General features: G+C 37.4%; 1 protein-coding gene across 7 annotated transcripts in view; it reads right to left on the bottom strand.

The window, feature by feature from the left end:
• The window catches only part of ATP9B (ATPase phospholipid transporting 9B (putative)), a 305,466-nt gene that overhangs the window by 246,882 nt on the left and 39,886 nt on the right, over positions 1-18,698 (bottom strand). For 6 of the 7 annotated variants that reach the window (XM_054460401.2, XM_054460402.2, XM_054460403.2 and 3 more), the window contains 2 exons: positions 16,270-16,383; positions 5,261-5,369 (listed from right to left, as the gene is read on the bottom strand). In XM_054460401.2, coding sequence (XP_054316376.1) covers positions 5,261-5,369; positions 16,270-16,383 — 223 coding nt within the window. Of the gene's footprint in view, positions 1-5,260; positions 5,370-16,269; positions 16,384-18,698 lie in introns of those variants that run through there. The other variant, XM_054460409.2, reaches the window with a different exon arrangement.

The following is an 18,698-nucleotide window of genomic DNA, read 5'->3' as shown; positions in this document are numbered from 1 at the left end:
CTATTTGAGAAACTAAAAGTGTGTTTTCCACAGCTGCTGAACCACTTTGTTTCCACAAGCAATGTGCAAAGATTCCAATTTCTCCAGATCCTCTCCGGCACTCAATATTCTATATTTTAAAATTACAGCCAACCTAGTGGTGTATGGTGATGCCTCATATAGATCCGCACTTCCCTCTGGTCTAAGGCTGTTGACTGACTGTCGTTTCACATGCATGGTGGCCATTTGTATATTTTCTTCAGAGAATTAGAATTGCCTGTCCAGGTCCTTTGCCTATTTTCTAATTGGGTTATCTTTCTAATGTTGAAATTGTAAGAGTTCTTTATGTATCCTGGATACTGGATCCTTATCAGATATACAATTTTCTCTCATTCTTTCTTTTTACATTTTTGATAATGCCCTTAGATGCACGAAAGCGTATTAGCTTTTGTTTATCTATGAATGTCTTAACAACTTCTTTTTTTTTTTTTTGAGACGGAATCTTGCTCTTTCGCCCAGGCTGGAGTGCAGTGGCATGATCTCAGCTCATTGTAACCTCTGCCTTCCAGGTTCAAGCGATTCTCCTGCCTCAGCCTCCTGACTAACTGGGATTACAGGTGCATGCCACCATGCCCAGCTCATTTTTGTATTTTTAGTAGAGACAGGGTTTCACCACATTGGCCAGGCTGGTCTCGAATGCCTAACCTCAGGTTATCCACCTGCCTCAGCCTCCCAAAGTGCTGAGATTACAGGCATGCGCCACCAGGCCCAGTAAACTTCTTCATTTCTGAATGACAGTTTTACCAGATATAGAATTCTTAATTGACAGGGTTTTTTTTCTCTCTCTCTCACCATTTTTAAAATGTCACCCCACTGCCTTCAGACCTCCATGGTTTCTGATAAATCTTACGGAGGGTTCCTTGTGTGTGACCAGTTACTTCTCTCTCTCTCTGCTTTCAGGGTGTCCTCTTGGTCTGTGGGTGTCAGCTGCTTGGTTATGTATCTCATTACGGATTTTTCTCGTACTATCCTTCATGGGCTTTGCTGTACTTCCTGAATGTACAGATTAATGTCTTTTATCAAATTTAGAAAGTTTTTGGCCATTATTCCTTCACATATTTTCTCTGTCCTCTCTCTCTCTCCTCACCTTCTTGCATCTCCATCATGTGTATTTGGTATGCTTGATGCTGTCCCACAGGTCTCTTAAGAGCAGGTTTTTTTTGTTTTTTTTTTTCATTCTTTCTGCTCCTCAAACTGGATAAATACAACTGACCTAGGCTTAAGTTCACTGTTTCTTTGGTGTGCTCAATTCTGCTATTGAATCCCTCCAGTGAGTGTTCTTTTCACTTACTATACTTTTCAGTGCCAGAATTTGTTTGCTTCCTTTAGATAATTCTCTACTTGTTCCTACATCATTCTCCTGATATCTTTTAAGCAACATCCCCATGGTTTCCTTGAGCGCCCTGGCACATTTAAGACAGCTGATTTAAACTTTTTGTCTCCTAAGTCTGATGTCTGGCTTTCCTCAGGGGCAGTTACTATTACCTTCTTCTGGGAGTGGGCCACATTTTGTTTTGTTGCATGCTTTATAACGTTTTTTGTAGAAAACTGGACATACGCCGGGTGCAGTGGCTCACACCTGTAATCCCAGCACTTTGGGAGGCCGAGGCAAGTGGATCACCTGAGGTCAGGAGTTTGAGACCAGCCTGGCCAACATGGCGAAACCCCATCTCTACAAAATACAAAAAATAGCCGGGCATGGTGGCGCATGCCTGTAATTCCAGCTACTTGGGAGGCTGAGGCAGAAGAATCACTTGAAGCTGGGGGACAGAGGTTGCAGTGAGCTGAGATCACACCATTGCACTCCAGCCTGGGCAACAGAGCAAAACTCTGTCTCAAAAAAAAAAAAGAAAAAAAGAAAACTGGACATACATTATAATCTGGCAATTCTGGAAATTAGCTATTTCTCCCTCTTCTTGGTTGATTTTATTGTTATATGCTGTAGCTGTGTTTGTCTACTGATTTTTCTACACTATTTTTGTAAAGTGTGTATTCTTTATCATGGATGGTCTCTAAAGTCTCTCTTCCATTCTTATATTCAGCCAGTGTTCTGACAAAGATTTCCTTCAAAATGAAGAGAGAAAAAGGAGGGGCGGGGGGAGCAGGAAACAAACCCAAACAAAACCTGTCCTGGGCTTTGGAGCCTGGCTCTGTGCGGCAGCCTCACTGAAGATTTAGCCAGGCCATTAACAACTCTGCTGCATCCTTCCCTTCCTACTTGCACTGAGCCTAGAGACTGGCCAGAGGGAAAGACTTTAGATCTGAGCATTCCTCCAGTTCTTGGCTTGCATGTCGCTTCCAAAATTCCCCAGCATACACAGGGGAATTTTTGAATGCTCAAATTTCCCAAACAAACTCCCTCCCTAGCTTCTTCTGCCTGGCATTTGACACTCTACTATCTGGCTTGACTGTCATCTTTTGCCCTCTGCTACTATAGGCTGTTCACTAGCCTTGCATATGTTTGAGAAATGCCACTACATTTCTACTTTTCTGCCCTGAGTTCAAGTTAGGTGAAAAAAAACAAGCACCTAGGGTCAACCCTCCAAGCAGTCCACCGACTGGTTAGAGGCAGAAACAATTCTTTTGGAATAAGCTGCAGACTGGGAACATGGGCCATCATCTTCAAGATTAGTGCCCTGTTACAGTGTTGGGAGAAGGTGCTGAGATCAGGGCAATTGTGGGGAAAAAGCTTTCCAACTGTTTCTAGGTTGACTTTTTCTGGATGCAGCAATTTCCCGGGTGCTGTAAACCTTTGATTTTCTAGAGCTCTGAAGTAGTTAGTTCTAATAGTTTCTGCTTGATTTTCAATGTTTCTGTGGAAGGGCAGGCATATGGAGCCGCCAACTCTGCCATTTCACTGCCATCACCACTCTAGTTATTTCTGAATAATACAATTAATACACCAGAAAAACATCTCTGCCTAGCCTCTCCGTTACAACAATTTTAAAAATAAGATAGAGCTATATTATATTCTTACAAAGACAATGCAAAGTTATACACAATTTACTGGGCCATTTGGGGTTTTTTTTCTCCAATACTAAGGCTTACCTTCTTCATCCTTCCTCCACCACACCACCATTCAAGCATCAAAGATTTTTAATAATTTTTCAACTCCATGGAGAAAAAACATCGTTTTCAACAAGTCATACTAGGACAACCTGATAGTCATGCAAAAGAATATGGACCCACACCTTACCCCATACACAAAATGAATCAAACAACCCAGTTAAAAAGTTGGCAAAAGGGATGGGCGTGACTCACGCCTGTAATCCCAGCACTTTGGGAAGCTGAGGCGGGTGGATCACGAGGTCAGGAGTTCAAGACCAGCCTGGCCAACATAGTGAAACCCCGTATTGACTAAAAATACAAAAAATCAGCCGGGCGCAGTGGCAGGCACCTGTAATCCCAGTTACTTGGGAGGTTGAGGCAGGAGAATCGCCTGAACCCGGGAGGCAGAGGTAGCAGTGAGCAGAGATCACGCCACTGCACTCCAGCCTGGGTGACAGAGCAAGACTCCATCTCAAAAAAAAGAAAAAAAAAAAAAAGTCAGCAAAGGATCTGAGCAGACATTTATCCAGAGAAGATATACAAACAGCTAATAAGCAAATGAAAAGATGCTCAACATCATTAATCATTAGGAAAATACAAACCAAAACCACAATGAGATACTACTTCACACCCACTATCATCAAAAAGCAGTGGCTACAATCAAACAGGCAGAGAGTAATGTACAGGTTAGGATGTGGGAAAACTGGAACCCTCATCCATTGCTGGTGGGGATGTAAAATGGTGTGGCCAATTAGGAAAGCAGGTTGGCAATTCTTTAAAATGCTAACCATAGAGTTACCAAATAATCCAGCAATCTCACTCCTAGGTATGTATCCAAGATAAATGGAAATATTCACACAAAAGCTTGTACACAAATGTCCACAGCTGCATTATTCACAACGGTCACAAAGTAGAAACAACCCCAAATGTCCACCCACTAATGAATGGATACACAAAATGTGCTCTATCATACAATGGAATATTACTGAGCAGCAAAAGGAAATAAAGTACTGATGAATGCTACTACCAGATGAACCTTGAAAACGTGTCCAGTGAAAGCAGCTGGTGACCAAGGACCACATATTGCTTAATTCCATTGATATGAAATGTGCAGAGTGGGCAAAACCACACAGACAGAAAGGAGAACGGCAGCTGCCTGGAGCTGGGGTAGGGTGGGGAGGGAAACAGCAAGAACGACCACTGCCTTCTAATGTATTCAGGGCTCTTCTGAGAATGTCAAAAGTATGCTAAACTTAAATGACAGTGATGGTGATGGCTGCACAACTTTATGAATACACCAAAAAACACTGAATTGTATACTTTACATGGATAAATTTTATGTTATGTGAAATAGAGCCCAATAAGGTGTTAAAAATAAGTCATTTTTGAAGGTACTATTTCAAGTTAAATAATTCATTGTAAATGTCCTCTTATATACAAAAGATAAAAATCCACTGCAAACTTTTTAAACAGACTTTGGGGTTACTATGAAAACCCATTCAGTTTTTCAGTGTCTCCCTCATTTCTCAGGTTTTCAGTCACTTTTTTACTATCTTATGCCTACTTGTCATCGTTTCCCCCACTCTCTTCTTAATACATTGCTTCTTTTTGTACTATGGACTGAAAAATCAAATAAACAAGCGCTTGAAGGATGTAAGTTAAGCAAGAGTTAAGGCCCTGAATGAAGGTTAAGGAGAAGTGTGCATGCATCAGTTATCATCTTGGATCACGATATTTATTTCTGTTGTTCAAAGGCCTCTGTACTTAAGAATAATAATAATAATAATAGGTTAATGCCATGCTATAGACATTTGACCTTTATGAGTGTGTTTAAAATATAATACCAAGATAGATTTTAGATAAAGTGACATTATGCCTCTCAGAAAATACGTATATACCAATAGAACACATTACATGATTATTAGTAATATATGTACATGCTTGTGTGGTTGTGTGTGCATTTGTATATACGTCTACAAAACATACATCCAAACATCTAGAGAATGAACAAATATCTACCCTAAAATTGCATGCATTATACATTATAAGGAAATTAATTAGATATTATATATAATCAATAACAATTAAAATGTTTTCATACATTTGTTATGTTAACTCTAAAATGATAATTACAGTAAGCAAACGCTAAGCAGGATTAAAGTGTCTTGCTGACCTCTTACTGTAAGCTTGCTATATAGTTGTGAATTCACTTCCTTGTCACGCTGAAAACGCCGAAATTCATCAATTGCTTCCCGTGTCATAGTAACAGCCAAGACAAATCCCTATAAAACAAAATAAGGTATTTTTAGAAAACTAAACTTTAACAAAAAAGAGAAAATTATTTGTTACTTGGTTTAACTTTTTTCCTTCAATTTATATTACTCTCTAAAACATAAAATAAATGAAAACCAAAAAAGTCAAAAAGTAACAATGAAATATTACAAAAGGATTCATTGTAAAAGGTTTGCAACTCTTAGTATACTCCCAAAATTTTTAATTCACCTCCTAATATATACTTCAAGCTAAATGTCAGAAAATACCTAGTAACACAAAGAAAAAGAAATTAACAATCTTCAATAAACCCACAAATTATATTTAGAATACTTGGGCATTCAAATACAAAATTTACAATGACTGACATAAAAATCTTACACTTGATTTCTGCACTTAAATTTTTCTTACAGAATAAAAGTATTTAGGAACACAAAATAATTCCCAGATAATCACACTTATCGATTTTCTTACATAGTGCATTATTATATAACTGCAGTAGAATGAACAATTATAGTGCTTTCATCTCACTTTTTAAGTAAAAATCTGACTGTATTAATATGATGCTATCTAGAAAAAAATTTTTATATCCTCATAATTTATTGTGAAGCCCATTATACCACTAATATGGAGCTAATGCCCGTCATTTTTAAAGGCTGCATATATATTTTCTGACATGTTACAGGAATATTCTTCAAGTCGATCTCTATTATTAATGATGCCCTTGCTTCAGTCAAAACTGTAAATAACAGAACACCGGATGTATGTCCACTGAAAGCACAATAATCTTTTCTATTTCAGTTTTTTGTTTTCTGTATAACCAATAGACCAAATTAAGTGTGCCGCTGGAGAATGTTTCTTGTATTTACTGAAATGGTATTTTTCTCAAGTGTCCTATTTGAAAACCCCTTCAACAGTCATGACTTAAACATGGATTCTTCTAGTCTCTTTCCCATTCAAAATCAACCTGACAGCCTGTGTCTCTCACTCCTTTTCAGCCCCTCTGCCATCTCTCTTCAGCCACACTGTGTGCTCTCCCCCTAGTCGTGAGCCTCCCTCGGCCCTACAACCATCTCTCCCTGAGCACATCAAGTCTTCTCCTCCCTTAGTCCGCACTCTGCACCATCGGAAACCTTTTCATATCCAGTATACTTCTCCACCTGCCACAGTTTCCTTCCACCACCACTGGACTACAACTATTCTCAAGTAAGGCAGACCCTCTCAAGAAACGTCCCCCTCCTCTGTGCATTACAACTGCTCACCAGGCCCTCTTTCCAATTCCCCATCCCTTGGCTTCCTGGACACCACATTCTCCTGGCTGTCTTTCTGAAGCCATGCACCCCTCTTTATCCAGTCACCCCAAAGCTGGCCTCAGCCCACTGATGGCCCAATTCTCTACCCATCCCACCGCCATCGTCTGTAAGCAATACTATGGCTCCTTCCTCCAACTGCTAACTGTGCTTCCTTCCACACATCTCTTCCAGCCTGACTGTACTCTGTGTGGCACCCCAGCCGGACGAAGGCTCTCCCCAGCTCTCCCACTGAAATACAGTGCTCTCCCCAAACCCCTAACCTTACAAATAGACAGATCTCTAGCCTTGTCCTCCACTCAATATTGCTGTATCCTTCAAAACCAGGGAACTATGAGTAGTCTCCTGAAACACCATGATGTCTTTCTGATCTTTGCCAGTGTATTCCCAGGGGTTATCGGAAGCACTGTTTTGAGAAGTGTCCTAAAGCCACTCTTGGACTCAAGGAAAAAGAAGACATGAACAATTTGTGATGTGCCCCATTTGCAAAGAAGGCAGGCATGGCACGGCATGTGCCATGTATTTGCCATGGTCTCCACTGAAGACAACGGCTGATGAGCAGAGTAAGACCTCACTTAGGTCCTTTAGCACACACTGTATTCTTTTTTTAGATAATAGCTTTGTTGATATATAATTCACATGCCATAAAATTAACACTATAAAAGTATAGAATTCGTTTTTTAGTACCTTCACAGAGTTGTACAACCATCACCATCATCTAATTTTAGAAGATTTCCATCATTCCAAAATGAAGCACCATACCTATTGCAAGTCACCTCCCATTCCCTCCCATTCCCTCCCATTCCCTCCCACTCCTAGGCCCTGGCAATGACTCATCCACTTTCTGTCTCTATGAGTTTGCCTACTCTAGGCGATATGGTAATTCTGTGTGTAGTATTTTGAGGAACTGCCAAACTGTTCCTCAAAGTGGCTGCACCACTTTACATTCCCGCCAGCAACTAATGAGGGTTCCAGTGTCTCCACATCCTCACCAACACTTGTTACTGTCTGCCCTTTGTATTGCAGTCATCCTACTGGGTGTGAAGTAGTATCTCTGGTTTTAACTGGCATTCCTCTACTGACTAATGACGTTGAACAACTTTTCACATGCTTATTGGCCATTTGTATATCTTCTTTGGGTAAATGTCTACTCAGATCCTTTACCCACCTTTTTCCTAGGTTTAGTTGTTGAGTTATAAAAGTTACTATTTTGGTGCCCTAGTTGAAAATCAATGTGTCATAAATGTAAAGGTTTATTTCTGGACTCTCAATTACATTGATCTACGCACCTATCTTTATGTCAGTACCATACTGTCTTGATCACGCAGTTTGTAGTAAGTTTGGGAATGGGAAAGTGTGAGTCCTCCAACTTTGATCTATTTTTTTCTATGATGTATTAGCCACTCTGAGTCCTTTACATTTTCATATGGATTTTAGGATCAATCTGTCAATTTCTGCAAAAACATTTAAAAAAATAAAGAAAAAAAAAGCCAGCTAGGATTCTGTTAGGAGTTAGATTAAATTTGTATGTCAATTTGGAGAGTGCTGCCATCTTAACAATATTAAGCCTTTCAACTCATGAACATGACTTTCCACTTATTTAGACCTTTTTTTTCAAAATTCTTTTATAGTTTTCATTATGTAATTTCATGCTTTAAGTTTATTCCTATTATTTTCTTTTTGATGAGATTATAAATGGAATTGTTATCCTAATTCCATTTTGGGATGGTCATTGCTAGAAATACAAGTGACTTTTGTATGTTCATCTTGTATCCTGCAACCTTGCTAATTCATTTTGTTTAGTTACAATGTTTTTGTGTGTAGATTCCCTAGGTTTTCCTATAAACAAGATCATGCCATCTGTGCCTAGAGATAGACAGACTTTCTTCTTTCTTTCCATGTAGATGCCTTTTACTTCATTTTCTTAACTAACTGCTCTATACAATGTTGAACAGAACTGGTGGGAGCAAACACCCTTGTTCCTAAGTTTAAGGGGAACACATTCAGTCTTTTATGATTAAGAGTGATGTCAGCTGTGTGAAGTACAAAATTTTAAGAACGGAAGAAATTTTTATATTATGATAAACGTCTCCATAATAGAGTGAAGAATATACAATAGGGAATGATGGCCAGTTTCTTCAAAGCTGGTAACAAGTTATGACAAAGCAGCAATGAAATAAAAGTGGTTATCAAAAAGCCTGTTAGAGACAAAGAAGAACTTGAATATAAATTCATCATTTTATTGAACTAGAGTTAGCAACAGAAAAACAAAGAAAATGAATATGAAAAGCCAAAGCAGCAGATACCCCCAAAAAAGTTCTAAGAAAGTTGGTGTTGTCAAAAGCCTTAAAATTTGCACATATTTAACCAAGCAGTTTCACTTCTAGAAACTTATCTTAAAGGAAAAATTCTAGGATCACAGCATGAATATGAAAAATTAGAAATAATCTGAATGTCCACAAGTAAGAAATTCATAGCACAGTCATATGATGAAATGCTGTATTTCCTTGATTCAAAGATGTCACTGGTTTTAAGATATGTCAGTATTATTTTAGTAGTAGTCTTGGGTGGGAAGACAATAGCATTGTAAATATACACATTTTATAAGCCACAGCTCAATTTTAGTAACATGAAAAATATGCATCTTTGAATCCAAGAAATATACTTGTCTGCAGCTATTCCCACGTAAGAGAAGACTTACTGCTACAGACTCATGTTCATGATGCAGAGGTAACTTCCTAAAGTTTTTGTGACTCACTGAGATAAGAGAATGAAAGTGATTACCAAGCACATTTTATTTATACAGTATAGACAATATTTTAAAGGAGTGTTTTTTAATCAGGTAAGCATATCATAATCACCTGAAAAGATTTTTTGTAGCATAAATTTGCTCAGACCCTACCTGAAATGTGTACTTTTACCTCTAATTTCCAGGGAAGAGACCTCAGACACGTATGTTAAACTCTCTAGGTGACTCTAATTTTCACCCCTTTAAACTTATGGCTTAAAGACAGCAAAAGTTAACCAAATTCATTAAGTAATCATAAACCACAAAAATGTGCTAGTTCCTAAGAACTCAAGGAAGTCAGTGAAATTAAGCTCCCACTTCAAATGAAGTAGTATTAGAGAAGACAGAATAAAGAGGGTTAGGTCTTAAGTCCTGAAAACAGGAGTTAAACACTCTTAAGAGGAAACAAGATCCTGGTCACATGCAAGGACTATTAGTGTCCAAGCTGTTTTACAACACACTTCCAAATCTGTTTCTCTGAATAAGTAACACATGTGTACGATTCTCAACAGCCAAAAGATGTCACCACCACCACGTCCATCCCCCGCATATCTAGCTGAGGAAATGCCCAATGGCCAGCCTAGGAACATAAAAGAGACTAAAGGAAAGGGAAGTTGAGGCCACTATTTCCTTCTACCACTGGAGTCTACAATAAATGAGCCTCTACCGTAAGAGTTTAGATCTGAGTTCTTAAATGGATCATTACAGATTGGTGGTTTATGGAGGACTGGAGTAAGCAAGTCTTACTGTAGGAGCACTTGCGTCTTCCCATTACCTCGGTACCAACGAGGTCAAAGATTTATGCTATAACACTGCTCCCTAGAAAAATCAAAACTGGAAGCAAGAAGGGCCATTTAAACTACTGTCATCCTGGCAACAGCAGTATTTGTGCACGAGTGTGTTACACAGACTGGACAACATGGACTTCTTCTCATGTGGCTTGTCCACAGCCTTTCTCCTATTTCTCCAGATAACCCAAGAACCATGCGGAGCGAGTCCAAAACAATATACATTTTTGTAAAAGGAGAAAAAGTTAGATGGGTGCATTATTGGTGTGCCTTTGAGGGCTTATCATGTGCCACACACTTTTCCAAGTATCCTAAATGAGTTACCCCTTTTAAATGTCACAAAAATCCTACAAAGTATGTATCTTTACCTCCAATTTACAGATAAGCGAAGTGAGACACATAGTGAGTAAGTAACCTTACCAAGGCCACACAGATCACTAACAATGGTTGTCTCTGGATGATTCCAAGCAATTTCATTCGTTTTTCCTTTTCTTACTTTGCCCACACCTCTAATGCAGAGACACACACACAAAAAAAGAGTAGATGGAAGGAAGGATTTTTAAATAAGACTGAAAAATCAAAGTCCTCATAGATTGATTTCTCACCTACATAGCCTATCTGGTTACCAATTATTTATTAACAAAGCAGCAGAAGACATTTTATATAGAAGATACAGTGTTAAAAACTGTTAGAGCCAGAGCTTTCTTTATCTAAAGATCTTCTGCATAGACAGATCTATTCCATCTCATTCATTTTGATAGAAGCATGGCATTCTGTTTTGTTACTCTGATTACACAAGCTTTGCTTTAAAGAATTGTTCTGAAAGCTGAATATGAAAGGTAATCTTCATCCAGACACAAAAGTGTAATGAAATCAACTTATTTTCAATTTACACTTCTATTATATGGGAAGTATAACAGAAATTAGTTCAGACCTAAATATTACCAAAAGTAACTGAAAAAGAAATATTATTAATTAAGCTATCACTGTTTTCAAAAACATCTCAATTTTAGTTAGAGAACAGGGGGAATAAGTTTGAAGTAACTTGTTTTATTTAAAATTAACGAACAACAGAAATAGGATTTTACAGCCGACAACTGTAAAATGGTTTTATGCCTCAGAGGCAGGATTTTGGCTAGAAGAAATCTGGAAATGTTAACTGATATCTTTTTCTTGAGAATATTATAGAACCTTAGAGAACAAAAGATGGCAAAAAAAAGTCAATGTATGTATAAAGATCATGGTGTTATTGGCACTGGATATAATGGGGTTAATATAAACTGGTATAGAAAATGCAAGAACTCAAGGGCTTATGAGGAATTCTTGTTGAAGAACATTTTCTTCAGTTAAAAAAGAGACACCTATAAATATTTTCAAATTTGCATTATTTTAAATAGTTTCCTTTAAAGAGATTTCTTTAGATTTAGTGTATGTTTAATTATTCCTTAACTTTGTCTAATTATTCAAATTGCCTTGATTCTCAGCATTTTTAAAAGCTTTTTAAAAGAATCAATATGCTCTCCTAAGCTTGCTTCTCAGATTTGAAGGTAAGCCTAAGGTGTACATCAACTTTTTAAGAGATTTGCTCAATCAAAGGTTAAGATGCATATAAACAGTGAAAGCATACTATTCATCATTTGTTATCTGAAAGGTAGCATCAATTGTGGCTGCTGCCAAACCAAGGAACAAAAGAAAATCATTTAAAAAGTAGATCAATTCTCAGATCTAACAATATGATACTCAGGACATAAGAGAACTCATCTAGGTGCACCAGAAGGCAATGTCAAGCATTATTCAAATGGAAAAAGTGGCTTTTCACTTCTCTAAAATCTTAAAACGCAAATGTAGTGGAATAACAGTATCTTTTATATGAATATTGAAGTAGTTGCTTATTGAGGTAATGATCTAAAAATAATTAAAGCTAATACATGTCAAAAAATGATAAAGTACTTCAAAATAACAGATGATAAAAATTCAAGCTAAAGGACTAAAAATTGCAGCTGGAACTGGAAATGAACGATTATATGAAAAGAAAAAAACAGAGAAACGTTTTCTCGTCTTGGTAAACAGACGTGTGTGTGCTTGCATGCACACTTCACTCAAGTATGGCCAAGATCATCAATTTTGTGAACAAATCAAATAAAGTTCTTCATAAAGAACCATCTGAAGGACATTTTCTTTGGTTGAAACCTAGTTAAATCAGAGTAAATACAAAAGGCCGAAGCAAAATATACATAAATACATTTTGCTTTACTTTTTAAGAAGAATTTGTGTTCTCAGACCATCGTTGTTTAAGTTAAAACAGTTTTAACTCACGAGGCAATTTTTTGTTTTTTTTTTAAGACAGGGTCTCGCTCTGTCACCCAGGCTTCAGTGCAGTGGCGCAATCATGGCTCACTACAATCTCTGTGTCCCAGGCTCAAGCAATCCTCCAACCTCAGCTACCTGAGTAGCTGGGACTAAAGATATGTACCACCACACACAACTAATCTTTCTATTTTTTGGTAGAGATGGAATTTCACCATCTTACTCAGGTTGGTCTTGAACTCCTGAACTCAAGATATCCTGCCGCCTTGGCCTCCCAAAGTGCTGGGATTACTGGTATGAGCACCCAGCCGGGAAACGATACTTAAGCAGTAAATACAACTGTGAAAGCTATGAATAGAAAAAAAGGGGCTAGAAATAAATACATTAAAATCATAAATATAATTGGCTGGGCGAGGTGGCTCACACCTGTAACCCCAGCACTTTGGGAGGCTGAGGCGGGCGGATCACGAGGTCAGGAGATCGAGACCATCCTGGCCAACACGGTGAAACCCAATCTCTACTAAAAATACAAAAAATTAGCAGGGCGTGGTGGCGGGTGCCTGTAGTCCCAGCTACTTGGTAGGCTGAGGCAGGAGAACGGTGTGAACCCGGGAGGTGGAGCTTGCAGTGAGCCGAGATCGCGCCACTGCACTCCAGCCTGGGCGACAGACCAAGACTGTCTCAAAAAAAAAAAAAAAAAAATCAATGTGATTGTGTTTTAAAATGAGCAAGTATTTTTCTCTGTGTTCTAAAGTTTCTATAATGCTATACTGCTTTTATTAAAAAATGAAAAAAATCAACAGCAGTTTTTAAATGAGACTTCTAGGAAGTACATAGCCTGTAGAATGTTTTGCACAAATGCAGCCTGTAGAATGTTTTGCACAAATGCATAAGCAATCATTAACAATCACATTGTTCATTATAACAATGCTTATGAACAATCATATTGTTTAACAATATTTATAATGGTAAAAAATGAGAAACCACCCCAAAGTCTCCTTTCCCAAAGGAAGGGATTAATCAGTTGTGGTATATTTATACAATGAAACACTTTAGCGAAGTGAAAAATAAAGTAGATATATGTGTTGATATGGATCAATTTTATAAACAAATGTTAAGCCAAAAAAGTATGTTGCAATAGGCCACACAGATTAAGATAACCTTTATAAAAAATGTTAAAGCATACAAAATAATATTGCATATTGTTTTAATGATAAATATAAACACCATAAAACTATTAAGAGATACATAGGAATTATAATCTCACATTCAGAATAGGTTACTGCTAATGTGGTGGAAGGTGGAGAAAAGAAAGGAGAAACAGTTATCTATACTCTCTTCCATGGTTACCTAGCTTCAACAACAACTTTCAAAATTCTGTTGTATATACTTCAGTGTTTCTTCTGTGTGTGAATACATGCAATACATACACAAACACACGGCTTCCTTTTTCACCCAGGATGAAATCTGAGAGCCCTGGAAGAATTGATGCCAGGCCCTCTGACCTCCTTTCCAACTACTTCTTCCCACGCACACCCTCCTGGATGACCTCCTCACACCCTGGAGCATGCTAAAACAGTCCAAGACCTTCTGCAACTGCTCCTCTGCCTGCAACACTCTTCTCTGTTTCATATCTGTCTGACTGTTTTACCAGTAAGATGTCCTTCCAATGTCACCTCACAGGAGAGGCCTTCCTTGACCATCCCATATGAACATCCCCCTTCATCCTCTACTCATTTTTCCTGCTTTATATTTTCTTCTTCATAGCCTGATGGCTGGCTACGTGGCATTAGGAGTTTATATACTGCCTTTTTTCCCAGAATTTTAGTTCTATTAGAACAGGATTTGGTTTGTCTTGTTCATTGTTGTATCAACATTACCTAGACTAGGGCTGGACATGAAGGAGCTCAATATTGATTGATCGAAAGAACTGTGGATTTCATTCTATACATATTTTGAGCCACCTTTTAAAATTTATTCTGATACATATGTAACTTTTATGTTATTAAAGACTTTTCCTAAACACCATTTTTAAAGCTACACAGTATTCCAACAAGTACACAGGATATAGCAGAGTTTAAATAATCTATTGTTAGACATTTGACTTTTTAAAATATTTATAATGGACATTCTTTAGACTTTGTGATCAATCATTATTTCTTTAGGATAAATTCCTCAAGTAAAAATGCTGAATCTCTTCTTCAGGTCTTTGATATATATTACCAATGACCCTCCAAAAAGGCAACACAGGCATGCATGCACACTACGCACACTAATGGGGGAGCTCGCCGCATCTATACTAATGGGATGAGCGCCACAGTGTTACAGTTTTACCCACGCTCAGCTCCAATGTCTCTTTCAATCTTACTAATTTAATAAGTTAAAAATGTATTCATTTATCGAGTAATTTTGTGTTTATATTACATATAAAGTTACTCATTCCTCAAGTCCACCCTACTATGAAGTCTATGTGAAAGAGAAATCAAAAAATTTCCCTCAGCATGGCTTTACTAACGGGTAAACAGGAAAGCCTGACTGTGCCTGTCCAGGAAACAAGAATTTAGTCCGTCCTCCAGTTCTCCGGCTTCATCTGGAGTTCTCTGGTTAGGGAGACGGAGCCTACCCAGGCCAGGACAGACCCCTCGGGAGCAGACTGCTCGGCTCTCCATGTGGAAGGCCACAACTCACATGGACCCCCGAGGACTGCACTCTTCTTTCACTGACAGAACCCTTTCACTCCCTGTGTTTCCTACCTAGATTCCTCGGGTCATCTGCCCAAAAGGGAGCAAATCAAAAAAAGGAAGTAGTGGCCAGGTGCGGTGGCTCACACCTGTAATCCCAGCACTTTGGGAGGCTGAGGTGGGTGGATCATTTGAGGTGAGGAGTTCGAAACCAGCCTAGCCAACATGGTGAAACGCCGTCTCTACTAAAACCACAAAAATTAGCCAGATGTGGTGGTACACGCCTGTAATCCTAGCTACTCAGGAGGCTGAGGTAGGAGAACTGCTTGAACCCGGGAGGCGGAGGTTGCAGTGGGCCGAGATTGTGCCACTACACTCCAGCGACAGGGTGAGACTCTATCTCCAAAAATAAAAAATAAAAATAAAGGAAGTAGTACATTTTTCTATGAAAGGAGGAAAGACGATGTACATCTTGTCTCTACAAGCTAAAAATTAATGAAAACTATCAGCCAACAGCTTAAGACTATCAAGACAGCATATGTTTGAAATGGAAACATTCATTGATAAGCATCATTGCATCACTGGCCTTTTGAAAAACTTTATACACTGAAATATCAACCAGAAATCATACGTACTGCACTTGGATACTTCAGAATGCTCACCACGGTCAGGGTGTGAAGACACTAACAGAACAGACCCACAGCCCCAGCCCCCGTTCCCAACAGCTGCATCACACGGGAGGGAGCTGCTGATGACCTGCAACCTTAACACAGGTGCAGAATGACCAAGGAAAACCCCTCTGCTGCCAGCTCAGGCACTTTGTAACTTTGGCAGCTCTACAGGCAGGTGCTACCACCATACTTCCCATGGTTCTCAGAGGGACTGAAGTTACTCAGCAAAATCTTTTAACAGAAGTTCAGTGATACACTACAACATGTTTTTAAAATCTGGTCAATTTAACTTTTAACCATCTCAACTCTTAAAACTATATTCTAAATATTTCATAATTTAACTTAATTTTTAAAGTCTTTTCTTACCAGAGGAGCCCAGTAGGTGTAGAGATAGCCTATTTTCAATGCTGGTACAAACTGTGAGCAGGATATTACCAGAAAATAGAGATTCAAGAAAAACTTGAATTGTTCATACAAAACCTAAAAACGAAAAGAGAAAATTAACAAAATTCCTTCAAGGAAAAAATTTTAATACCTAAATTAAACAATTAAAATCAGCACAACATATAACCACATTTCCATCAAACAGTGAGAATATGTTCTGATTCAAAGTAAATGTATTAATTTTCACACTGGCTTTCTAATAGCTGTATCACAAAGAAAGGTAAGGTTACTCCCAAAATATATTTTAAATAAACTGAAAATAAGACAATTAGGATGTTCAATTGTTAAAAATGTCATCTAAAAGTTTTTTTATTTTTCTTATAAGAAATTTTCCAGTTTTCCATACTCATTTACTAAGTCTTTACATGAACATCAAAAAAAGTTAGATAGCAAAACCTTCCCAATGTTAGCAAGCCAGTAAATATACAGGTGTATCTTGATAATGACTCAGAAAATCTTACAATGGAAAAGTCATATTAACCTTATATTTATGAAATGGCAAAAAAACAAATAAATAGCCACTTTTTTTTTAACATGGACATCCAGATAGCTTTACAAAGACTGAGTGAACAAGCCAAGACAGACTGCCTTAATCTCTTGTGGGTATTTACTTCCCTCAAAACATTAAAAATGATAAAATATAAGAAGTTGTAATTGCAGACCAATTTTCAAGAAGACAGCTACCCACCTACTCTTATGGTCTTTGGATAGTTAATTCTTAATAATATTTTCAAATATAAAAGAAATTTCATCATTCAATAAAATTTTAGGAATGTCAATACTGAAAGGTTTTGGTTTTGGTTTTCACTTTAAATAGTTATCTTTAGGGAAGAAAACCCAAGATCTAACATATTAATAGAACTCAATTTACAAATGCCTCTAATTATCAGATTTACATCGAAAACCAAAATGGAACAAAACTTACGTTTACAGATGAGAATAATTCAAACAGCGCACTACAATTAAATCAAACTTGCAAACCTGCAACCTACAAATCACAATCTCTTTGGATGCCATTTCCATGCCACTTGGAAGGTATGAAAATTTCACCAAGCAGGGCAATGGGTTAAGTGCTTATTGCTGACCCAGAGGGTCTGCAACTTGTTTTCAGAAAATGAGGTTATCTGCATCATCATATGGCGATGTGTGGGACTCAAAATCAGTTACACTGACAATATATTTATGTTCATAATCACGTTCAACCTGCTGTCTAAGAATGTTTTGAATTATTTCATAAATTAATCTCAGCAGGAAATGAAGTGCTTTTTCATTAGTGATTTCTTTAAAATCTCAGTTAGCATAAATTATATCTATTAGCAATTTAGAAATTGCCATTCGTGGTAAAAATGACATAGAATTCCTACTGTGTAATTACCAAATGTTTCTAAAATACTACATTTTAGATGAAAAGACTAATTTCAGAGACAATCTAAGATAAAAAAACTCATACACATGGTAATCATCATACAGTCACATCCACAGGTATTTTCAGTATGCGGCCACTCTGGGCAGGCTGTGTGGACTTACACTGATCAAAGTTAAGCTGCACTGCTGGCTTTAAACGACTGTAATCAATGCTCTACTGTCTACTGACTGAACCTGCTGACCTCTAGGAAAATGTACACTGCTTAGCCAATCTCTGAGATCTGTGAGTATTTAATAATTTAAACCTAAGCAGAAAACAGCGGCTTCATTCAATAAAGATGCGAATATTTATCTGCCTGTAAGACAGTTTACATTTTATTATCCTGACAAAAGGTCTGTCTTTTAATTATGAAGCCATTAGTTTTGCGGGTTTTAATAAAGAAGTACATTAGATAACAAGTATTTGCCAATCACTAGGTGGACAGGGATGAGGTGGGGGTGGGAGTAAAATCAATGCCAAATACAATGTCAGCATGATTATTTAAATTAAATATACAAGATAAAGCAATCCACATTCCATGTAATCAAGAGCTTTTCTTGCAAATAAAAGACATAAAACATGCCAAAAACTTTGATATAGAAATATAATCAATACCAGCTTCCTTTTCCTTTAGAAAGATAAATAAATCTATTAAAATAACGAATGACATACAAAACACAAAAATTATTCAACTATTCTAATTGTATATGAACTGTTTTATATTTTAAGCCGGTAATATCACTAGCAACAAAAGTAATAAAATATTTAAACTACAGTATTTAAATTTAGCAATAATACCCAATTAAAGATAACTAATGATATAACAATATAAGAAGGTCTGAGATTTATAATCTGAAGTAGCAAAGACATCTATATATAAATATGCATATTACAGATACTTTGTTACTGTATCATTTCAGTATAAAAAATTGTTTCATTTTCTTTG

This window comes from Pongo pygmaeus, chromosome 17, assembly GCF_028885625.2.
Source record: "Pongo pygmaeus isolate AG05252 chromosome 17, NHGRI_mPonPyg2-v2.0_pri, whole genome shotgun sequence".
Lineage (NCBI taxonomy): Eukaryota > Metazoa > Chordata > Mammalia > Primates > Hominidae > Pongo > Pongo pygmaeus.
This window is presented reverse-complemented; position numbering and strand designations above follow the sequence as displayed.